This window comes from Peromyscus maniculatus, chromosome 8 (assembly GCF_049852395.1).
Source record: "Peromyscus maniculatus bairdii isolate BWxNUB_F1_BW_parent chromosome 8, HU_Pman_BW_mat_3.1, whole genome shotgun sequence".
Taxonomy (NCBI): Eukaryota; Metazoa; Chordata; class Mammalia; order Rodentia; family Cricetidae; genus Peromyscus; species Peromyscus maniculatus.
This window is the reverse complement of record NC_134859.1, coordinates 109,485,266-109,496,223: the sequence shown is the minus strand read 5'-3', so window position 1 is coordinate 109,496,223 and position 10,958 is coordinate 109,485,266. Positions and strand designations below refer to the sequence as shown.

The following is a 10,958-nucleotide window of genomic DNA, read 5'->3' as shown; positions in this document are numbered from 1 at the left end:
CAAGGCTAACCTGGACTACATGAAATCTTGTCTCAAAAAGCCAAAAAAATGTCAAAATAATGGCTACTGAAGGGAGTAAAAAACATTAAATAGAGAATGGGACATGGGTAGAGTAGGATGGCTTGCAGTGTTTCTACTGGATCTCAGAATAACTTGAGAAAGCCAGAAACTCATGACTTTGATGAAAACAAAAACCAAATCTAGTTCTTTTTCACAAAGCTAGTAAGGTGTGGAGGCTGCAGGAAGGCCAGTGGATAGCTCAGTGGGTAAAGAGGATTGCTACCAAGCTGATGACCTCAGCTCGTTTCCAGGACCCACATAGTGGAAGGAAAGAATGGACTGCTGCAAGTTTGTTTGTTTTTTTCTGACCCCCACACAGGCTGTGACACATGTGTGTGACCAGATACACTGTCTCTCAGAAATAATGTAATAAAACATGTAAGTGCTTAAAAACTTCATCCCATATTGTTATAGTTGTTACAGGACAGCCTAGTGCCATGTAGCAATAGGGACACATTCTAAAGAATGCATCACTAGCCAGTTTTCACCGAGGAACACCTTAGGCCATGCCCACACAAAGAGTGCTACAATGTTTCCAGGAGAAGTAATCTTATGGGACCTCCACCATATGTACAGTCAGTCCTTATGATCAAATGTGATTGTAAGTATGACTGAGCAAAAAGATGTTTCAAGGCTGTAAGAGCCAGCCTGCCTAGGCAGAGGGTAGTTTCCTCAAAAACCAAAATGAAATGTCCTGCAGCCTTTGAAGGGTGGGCACTCTGCTTGTCTGGAGACAGACATGCTGAGATCAAAATTATTATTTCCTCATTCAAAATAGATTTCCAAGTGTTTTTATTCATTGCTTCGTGGAGAGAGTAAAAAGTCTTTAGCATTCCAGGGGAAAGAAACATTTTCAAAGTTAACCCTATCCACATTCTATTTGTTGTATGTATGTCAAGTTTTGTATGCCTCAGTGCTGATCACCGCACAACACCTGTGTTTGATAGTCCTATGCATTCCATTGATTTGAGGGTCTGTGAGGAGGCTACTGTGCTGGGATGACAGCATGGGCTCCTCATGGAAGGGAGAGGACTTTTCTTTCTCCTGAAGGGATTCTCTCCTGTGGTCACATGAGGAAGCCACCTGGAGAGTCCTCATTTGAGAGAAACAGAAACATGAAATAGCTGTAGCCATTCATTGTGGAAATGAAGTCAGCACATGATGCTGAAAATGTCCCCCACCATCCTGCAGGCTAGGAAATAGATAAAGACAAGAGAACATAAAGGTGGAGAGATGGGGGAGGGGCTGTCAGGTGTGAGACAAGCCAGGCCAAGGAATGTCCAAAGTCACAGGCATGCCAGCATCTTTGTGCATTCTCACTAATGGGCTAGGAGGTTCTATGCTTCTGACTCCAAGTTTCTTAAAAAGAACAGCAGAGGCATTCCTCTCTAAGGAGTGGGATTTCATTCCTCCCCTGATTTAGCTGTCCACTGGAATGATGGGGCTCTCTCCTGTGGATAGAATGTCAGCTTAACAGGAGACAGATGGGGAACCTTCTCTGGGACATGGACTGTTAGGGAACTGAGAGCGCAGGAGCTGGGGCTTGGATAAGGGAGTCAGACCAGAAACAGGAGGGAGTGTGTTCCAAGAGGTACATAACACTGGGGAATGTATGGTGGGGTAGAGGGGACTGACAGGTGAGTTCAGAAAGAGTTCCAGCCCCATGGTGCTGTGTAATCAGGACTGGTTCAACCACTGTTCTGTCCACATGGAGCCAGAGTATAGAGACCTCAACTGCTGAGGCATCTTCTCTCCCTGCAGACCTGGGGAGGAGCTACCTAGTAGAACTCATATACGGGCTTCGTCCTGCTTCCCTGTGCCCTGTACTCTGGAGATGGAGTTGCAACACTTCTCCTGGGAATGGTAACCTGTGGTTGAAACCCAGACCTCTAGATTCTTCCAGGTGACTGCACTGAGCTCCAAGGCTGTTCCTTTAGTGTTGAAGATCAAAAGAAGCATGACCAAGTTGTACACCTGACTCATACAAGATCTACTTTTCCAACTGGGCATACTAGGGAGGCAGAAGCAGGCTGATCTCTGTGAGTTTGTGCCCAGCCTGGTCTATATAGCAAGTTCTAGGCTAACCAAGGTTACATGGTAAGACTCTATCTTGAAAGAAAGAGAGAGAGAGAGAGAGAGAGAGAGAGAGAGAGAGAGAGAGAGAGAGAGTCAGGCAGTGGTCTCAAACACCTTTAATCCCAGCACTCCACTCGGGAGGAAGAAACAGGTGGATCTCTGAGTTTGAGGCCAGTCTGATCTACAGAGTGAATTCCAGGACAGCCAGGGCTACACAGAGAAACCCTGTCTCAAAAAACCAAAACCAAAACCAAACCAAACAAACAAATAACAACAACAAAAAAAAACTAGTGTGTCCCACTAGTTGGCAGTTTGGATTTTTAGGGTTACAAAAGCTGTGACATTTGTGACACAAAGGGTGTGCCCCTTTCAGGTGTCCCTTGCTGGTGTCCTTTACTGGGCTCAGTTTCTGGGTCCTATTCTCATCAGCTCTTAGTATGTTCTAGTCTCCAGATCTGGCTATCATCCAGGGGCACCAGAAGTGAATGCACACAGTTTCATTCATTTCATTTTTCATTTTCTTTTTTTTTTAAATTAATTTATTTATTATATATACAGTGTTCTGCCTGCAGGCCAGAAGAGGGCACCAGATCTCATTACAGATGGTTGTGAGCCACCATGTGGTTGCTGGGAATTGGACTCAGGACCTCTGGAAGAACAGCCAGTGCTCTTAACCTCTGAACCATCTCTCCAGCCCTCATTTTTCATTTTCATTTTTTCTTTCTTTACCTTTTTCTTTCTTTCAAAAGAGGATCAGGTAGCCCAAGCTAGCATCAAATTTGCTATGTAGGTAAGAATAATCTGGAATTCCCGATCCTCCTGCTTCTACCTCCTCAGTGTTGAGATTATAGGCATGAATCACCACAACACCAGGCTCAGGAGATGTTTTTTTTTTTCTTTTAAAAATTATTTATATATATATATATATATATATATATATATATATATATATATGTGTGTGTGTGTGTGTGTGTGTGTGTGTGTGTGTGTGTGTGTGTGTTTTGCCTGTATGTACATCATGTATGTGCCTTGTGCCTGTAGAGGCCAGCAGAGGACATAGAATCCCCAGAAACTACAATGACAGATGGTTGTGAACTGCCATGCAGGTCTGAGAACTGAACCTGGGTACCCTGAAAGAACAGCCAGTGCTTTTAACTACTGAGCCATCTCTCCAGCCCCAGGAGATGGTTCTTTTTGTTGTTGTTGTTGTTGTTGTTGTTCTTTAATATTTATTTTTATGTGTATTGGTGTTTTGCCTGAATGTATATCTGTGTACCACATGTATGCAGTGTCCACGGAGGCCAGAAGAGAACATCGGGTAGATGGTTGTGATCTGCCAACTGGGTGCTAGGAACTGAAGCTGGGTTTTCTAGAAGAGCTACCAGTATTCTTAATCCCCAAGTCATCCCTCCAGCCCCACTAAATGGTTTTAATGGTTTCATTAAAAAGCAGAAAAATGGTTTCTGGTGGCATGAAGGAGGGTATTATTTGTTCTTAAAAATAGTTTTTGGAGGCTGGGCATGATAGTACATGCCTGTCATCCCAATACATGGGAAGTGGAAAACAAGGGGAAGGTCTTCTTTAGCTATATAGATAGTTTGAGGTCAGCCTAGACTATATGAGACCTGTCTCAAAAAAACAAAACAAAACAAAACTTTGGAGGAATCTAGGATGCGGGCCTTTGGTAGGACACCTACCTAGCATTTGTGAGGCCTTGAGTTCCATCCCCAGCAAAACACATACTCAAACACACACACACACACACACACACACACACACACACACACACACACACACACGTTTTAGGGGGCTAGTGAGAGGGGACAGCGGGTAAAAGCTCTTGCCACTAGGCATAAGAACCTGAATTCAGCTGGGTATTGGTGGCCAATGCCTTTAGTCCCAGCACTCGAGAGGCAGGGGCAGACAAATCTCTTTGAGTTTGAGGCTAGTCTGGTCTACAGAGTGAGTTCCAGGACAGCCAAGGCTGCACAGAGAAACCTTGTCTTGAAAAACAACAACAACAAACCTGAATTAGATCCCTGGAACCCACAAGGTGGAAGAAGAGGTTGTCTTCTAAACTTCACACAAGTGCATAAGTGTGTGGCATGCATTCCTGCCCAGGTGCCCATGAACGTAATAAAAATTAAAACACAAGACCTGAGGGGCTGGTGAAATGGCTGTGCTAGAAAGCGCTTGCCATGAGAGCATGATGATCTTAGTTCAGACACTACCCCTGACCTTTAGCATCCACATTAGAGCCCAATTCAGAGGCATTTTGGGAACCCTGGAGGAGACAGTTGGTGACAGTGACAACCTGGGTTTGATCGTTGGGACTCATACAAAGGTAGAAGTAGAGAATTGACTCCTGGAAGTTGTCCTCTAACCTCCATGTATACCACAACATATAATGTGTCTGTCTGTCTGTCTGTCTGTCTGTCTGTCTGTCTGTCTGTCTGTCTCTCTCTCTCTCTCTCTCTCTCTCTCACACACACACACACACACAAACACGCATACACATAATTAAAATCTTAAGGTGGAGAGACTGACCTGAAGTTAACCTCTGACCTTCATACATGCTGGTCACACATGATAATACATCCTCATGCACATGTGCACAAACGTACACCACACATATGCACACACACACACACACACACACACACACACACACACACACACACACGAACTTGAGAAGAGAGGAAAGCTTAGAAAACTGCCCATAATGTATAGTCTAGAGGTCACTTAGCTTGAGGCTGTTCCCCCAAGCCTACCTTCCTGTGCATACACAGAATCAGAGTTGGCATCTCCCTTTCTGCTCCCAGACTGCATTGCCTTCACATTCCTAGTATAATTCCCAGGGGACACACTCCTACTGCCAGGCCTACTATTTTAACTCTGTTCCCTTGGAAACAGCTGAGATTAGCTTTCATGTGCAGTGTAGGGTGGCTAGAGCAAGGGGCAGAGGTAAGAAGGGACAGATAAGTGATGGAGAACTCAGCTGGCTATGGCACTACAGCAAATCCACCAGCCACTAGGCCATACATAGCTCTGTGAAGACTTATGGTTCTTGGGAGTAGAAGGTCCAAGTCAGCATCATGGGGTCACTCATCCCCCCTGGCTCAGTGCCCATCCTGAAGGCAGCAGTGGGGGATGACCAAGGCCCAACATACCCAGTGGGGAAGCACCCAGGCACTGAGCTGATGGCAGCCAATATGGATGCTAGAGTGCTTGAATCTGAGTGGCTGTCCACTGGGAGGTCAGTCTGGGGTCTAAGGGAATCTTCAGAGATCTCACACCTGCCTGTGAACTTGAAGCTATATGATGAGAAACCTTTTTCTCTCTCAATGCAAGAGTTTCACATACTTGGGGGCTGGAGAGATGGCTCAGAGGTTAAGAGCACTGCGTGCTCTTCCAGAGGTCCTGAGTTCAATTCCCAGCAACCACATGGTGTCTCACAACCATCTGTAATGAGATCTTGTGCCCTCTTCTGGCCTGCAGTCATACATGCTGTATACATAATAAATAAACAAATCTTAAAAAAAAAAAAAAAAGAGTTCACATACTTCATAGTTCTGTTATTGGTGATGGCTGAGAAAATACATCCAGTCCCAAACCTAATATGTCCTCAACCCTTTTGCAGGAATTGATCACAAGACGACCACCATCCTGCTAGATGGCCGAAGGGTGAAACTACAGCTTTGGTGAGTTCGGGGCTATGCTGGTCAGGATGTTCTGGTCCTGGAACTAGGCCCTTTAGTCCTAGCTTGAGCTGGAGGCTTTCCTCAAAAGGTGTTGACCCAGTTGTCTGAATCTATTGAAGCCCATTACCCAATTATTTAAGGGGCTATGCTCCTAGGGCTAAACTATGTCCAAGAAAGAGCCCTTGTTGGTACATGACACCTTGTTGTCACCTGTTTCCTGTTTCACTTCACCTGGTGCTGCCAGGCATGGAAGTAGAGTGACCAGGATAGCCCAGCTCTCCTATCCCCAATTCTGAGTGTACAGAACAGAGGGCAGGGTGTCCTGGTTTCAAGGGCAAAAGCCTTGTTGACCTCCTGGGCTACATCTCCCTCTACTCGGTCTCCCCTATAGGTACCACCTACAGGTACCCCTACTGGTTACCCTACAGGTAACCAGTCTTGAGTTAAGCCAAACAGCCTCTGTCCTCCTCATGCTCCAGGACCTAAACCTGGGAATTTGGGGCTCGTTCTCCCTTCTGAGCCCCCGTGGCCTTTGGGGAAATCATCTGAGGCTGCACTTCTAGCTTCCACTGGCTCTGCCTAAAAATGCCGAGTCTATAGAAATGTGCATGGCCTAATTCGCAGTGGAATTGGTCTCTCCTGAGTCTCCAGCTCCTGCTGACTTTTTCCAGGAAGCCAAGCCCCTACTGCACTCCTCCAGTGGCCTCAGGGACTCACTCTCACCATGCTCAAAACTAATCCCAGTTATTGGAGAGATGGCCCAATGGTTAAGAGCATTGACTGCTCTTACAGAAGACCTGGGTTTGATTTCAAGAACCTACATGGTGGCTCACAACCGTCCATAACTCAAGTTTCAGAGGATCTGACACCTTCTGGCCTCTGTGGGCACTACACACATGTGGTGCACAAACATAATTGCAGGCAAAGCACCCATACACATAAAATAAAAATAAATAAAATCTCAAACAAAAAATAGAAACTAACCCCAGTCCCTGTACAACCTGAGGCTCTTTCAGGTGGTGTCAGTTGCTGTGTCCACACTGACCCCTCTACACAGTCACACAGTTTCCTGATGTCTAAGGCCAGCATATTTCTCCTCCCATGTCTGAAGAGGGTCTGTGGTTATGTACAGGGCTCTCACCGTGGGCCTATGTGATTAACAGCATCACACAAGGCCAGCAGATACAACTCAATCTTACTGTCTTCTTGCTACAGACTTTCTAGTGGCTCTCATGTAAGTTTTGTTGAGGCTGGCCCTTAAATCTTCGATTACTTTACTTCTCAGAACAGTGAGATAGTTCTTCCCATGTCTTTGACCAAAGCCAATGCCTCTAGCTCGTGCCCTTCCTGAGCCCCAGCACTCTTCTCAGGTGTTGGGATAGTCACCAGTTACAGATGACGTACAGCAAAAACATACCTGTTCCATGGGCATTGTGAAGACACACCTTATAGTCATGGCCTTTGGAAATTCTTCATTCCCAAGAGTAATGCTGAAGTGGGTATGTTAACCGAATGTGTAGATGTGTATCTACATAGCTTTTAAAAAGACTGAAGAAGCAGTGCACCCTTTCTGGAGAGTTACCACAATGAGTGTACAATACCAGGAACTCACCCTGGTAACATCTTCCTTTGTCCTGGTAGTTTCTTGGCATGCTGACCTAGCCTTCTGAGTACCACACTCCTGGTGTGTGTCATCATCCACAGAGTAGAAGTCCTGTCAGTCCCTTATGTTGATCAACTTGGGGACATATCTAGAGAATCTGCATATGGAGCAACTGGATGTCAGGGAAGGATCTTGCCTAAACATGGAAAAAACATTCTGTGTTAGGGATGGAACCCAGTGTCTTGCTTGCATGAGGGAAATATACTGCCACGAAGCTATATCCCCAACCTTAAAATAACTTAAAATTATATTTGGTTTACTTAAATGTCTGAGAATAATGTTAAAACCCACTGTTAGGTTTCTAGCCTGACTTTTGTTTTGTTTTGTTGAGATAGGGTTTCACTATGTAGCCCTGGGTGGTGGGAACTTGCTATATAGAGCAGGCTGGTCTTGAACTCAGAGACATCTACCTGTCTCTGTCTCCAGAGTACAAGGATTAAAGGCATGTGCCCCCATGCCTAGTTCTAGTTTAACTTTTAAAGTACACATTAGGAGCTTGAAAGATTTATCAGTATTAAGAGCACTTGCTGTTCTTCCAGAGAACCTGGGTTTGGTCCCTAGTACTACACATGGCTCAGGGTTACCAAGTAACTCCAGTTCCAGAGAATCTGACACACTCTTCTGGCCTCTGCAGCATTCACCCAGTGCACAAAATCTCACACAGTCACATAGGTACACATTAATAAAAACAAACAAATCTTTTTTTGTTATATATATATATATATATATATATATATATATATATATATATATATATAAAGGATAAGCTTGGTGCCATATGTCCATTATCTCAGCACTAGGGGTAGGAAACAAGAGGATCACTATAAGTTTGAGTCAAGGCTGGGTTACATAAAGAAACCCTGTCTCAGAACAACCAGTCAGGTGTAGTGGTGTCCACTTTTAATCTTGGTGCTCAGAAGGCTGAGGCTACAGAGTAATAAGACAGCTCAATGGGTAATGGTGCTTGCCACCAAGTCTGATAACCTGGGTTTGATCCTCAGTACTCACAGAGTAGAAGGATCGGTTCCCACAAATTGTCCTGTAACTTTCACACATGTATCATGGCTTGTGCATGTGCTTGTGCACAGACACAAGCTCTTGAATACACACACACACACACACACACACACACACACACACACACACGATAAAAACAATAATGAAAATAAGAATGAACCCAAAGGGTATGTTGCTGCCAAGATCACTCCAGAAAATTCAGGATGGCTTTGTGACTTTGTCTTGTATTGGCAGGTAATGGCCACCAACACAAAGACTGTAAAAGGTACTTGGTGTGGCTTCCAAAGTTTGAGAAATGGTTATCAAGAAGAAACACCAATTTCCTCTTAACAGTCTCCAACATCTTTTCCAGGGACACCTCAGGGCAGGGGAGATTTTGTACCATATTCCGCTCGTATTCCAGAGGAGCACAGGTAAACAGCATTCCAAGCCTGGAGATCAAATTGATTTTGAGAAATAACATTTACAAATTCTTACTTAGCCATTTCTTTTATGGCTAAATTGGAAGATAAAGCAGTTAAGCTTATATATAAACTGATGCTATAATCTGGTGGCTTATGTTTTTTCAACATCACAGATGCCATGTGTGGGCATGCAATCTCATGAGTGCCTGAATGTGTGTACATGCATGTGCATATCTGTATTTGAGCTTCCTATCTATGTGTAAGCATGTCTATGTGTGCACTACATGTTGGGGAGGGACTTGCTTTGCATTAGGTGGCAATGTCCCCACATCGTATGCCCCAGACAAATTTATGGTTATGAGTTCCAGACTCTAGCTCAACTTTTTATTTAAGCATCTGTCAGTGAGTGCATGAAACATCATTGGAAATAATAATATAACTCTTATAAGGAATAGATAAATCAAAATTATATGCTTTTGTCAAAGTATGTAAGATGATTAGTTAGGGACCAGGCATAGTGGTGTATAACTTTAATCCCAGCACTTGGGAGACAGAAGCAGGTGGATCTCAGTAAGTTCCAGGCCAGCCTCATCTATACAATGAGATACTGTCTTGATTTTTAAAAATAGTTTTGTTTCTGCAAGTCTCTGGACCAAGCTTGCCTCTTGTGTTCTGCTGCATGTTGACCTTTGTGACTTCTCTCCCAGGGTGTGATCCTGGTCTATGACATTGCCAACCGATGGTCCTTTGATGGCATCAATCGATGGATTAAGGAGATTGATGAGGTATGATTTGTGACCTTGGCCAGGGATTGACCCATGTGGCTGTTGGCCAGAGGTCCAACAACAGGGAGAAAGCTTCACCTCATAGCTGGACCCAGCAGTGTGACCAGAGGACCTCAAGGCTCAGGGAACTGGGCTCTCCTGTGCCTCTGCTCAGGCATGCAGGTTCTGCTTGCCCCACTCCAAGTTAATGGGATGGGTGGGTGAACAGAGTAGTGGTATTTGCTCCACCCATGACCGGAAGGAGGCGGTGCTGCCTGCCATTGTACGGCAGGGCGGAGCAAATACCACTACAGTACCGTGAAGGGGCTGCTGCTTGTCCAACTGCTGGTTGAGGCCTAGTGGGTGAGCACCAGGCTTGCTGATGAGGATCTCGTGACTTTCCTAATAAAGGGCCACAGGTTGAGTGTTTTAAAACAACATTAACTTTCTCCAAGTTCTGGAGAACATAAATTGTAGGACCATGTTCTTCCAAAAGCTCCAGGACAAGATTCTTCCTGCCTCTCCCAGCTTCTGGTGGTTGCAGCTACTCTTGGCAGTCACTCCCCTTTCTTTGTCACATGGCATTGCCCTGTGCCCCCTCTGTGTCCTCTCCTCCCGCTATGAGGACAGCAGTCATTAGAATAGCCCCCAACCCTGCAATTCAGTAAGACTTCATCTTAAGTTGTTACATAAACAAGGACCATATTTATAAATAAGGTACCATTCTGAGGTTCTGGGTGGACATGAATTTGTAGGGGTACACCACTCAAACCATTTTCCTTGCCTTTCTCATGCTCTAGCATGCCCCTGGGGTTCCTAAAATCTTGGTGGGAAACCGGCTGCACCTGGCATTCAAGCGGCAGGTGCCCACTGAGCAGGCCCAGGCCTACGCTGAGCGCCTGGGTGTGACCTTCTTTGAGGTTAGCCCTCTGTGCAACTTCAACATTACAGAATCCTTCACGGAGCTGGCTAGGATCGTGCTGCTGCGGCATGGGATGGACCGTCTCTGGAGACCAAGCAAGGGTATGCGGAGGGCCAGTCTCCTTTAGCCTAATCAGATGTGAGGTGGTTTCATAATCCCTGCACAATTGTCTGCCTCCTAGGACTTATCTCAAGGCTTCTGTGGCCATTCTCAAAAATCAAATTCATTTAGGGACTATGGCTGAGTGGGTAAAGGTATTTGGCTGCCAACCTACCAGTGTGAATTTTATCCCTGGAACCTTCATGGAAGGTTTTTGGCCTCCATGTGTAGGTTGGGTCATGCACGCATGTG

The 10,958-nt window shown here is 45.2% G+C and overlaps 1 protein-coding gene across 3 annotated transcripts in view; it reads left to right on the top strand.

Annotated features, from left to right (window-relative positions):
• Rab40b (RAB40B, member RAS oncogene family) overlaps positions 1-10,958 on the top strand; it is a 63,413-nt gene that overhangs the window by 50,765 nt on the left and 1,690 nt on the right. For all 3 annotated transcript variants that reach the window (XM_076543966.1, XM_006987627.4, XM_042283225.2), the window contains 4 exons: positions 5,777-5,837; positions 8,870-8,930; positions 9,629-9,706; positions 10,486-10,708. In XM_076543966.1, coding sequence (XP_076400081.1) covers positions 5,777-5,837; positions 8,870-8,930; positions 9,629-9,706; positions 10,486-10,708 — 423 coding nt within the window. The remainder of the gene's footprint in view (positions 1-5,776; positions 5,838-8,869; positions 8,931-9,628; positions 9,707-10,485; positions 10,709-10,958) is intronic.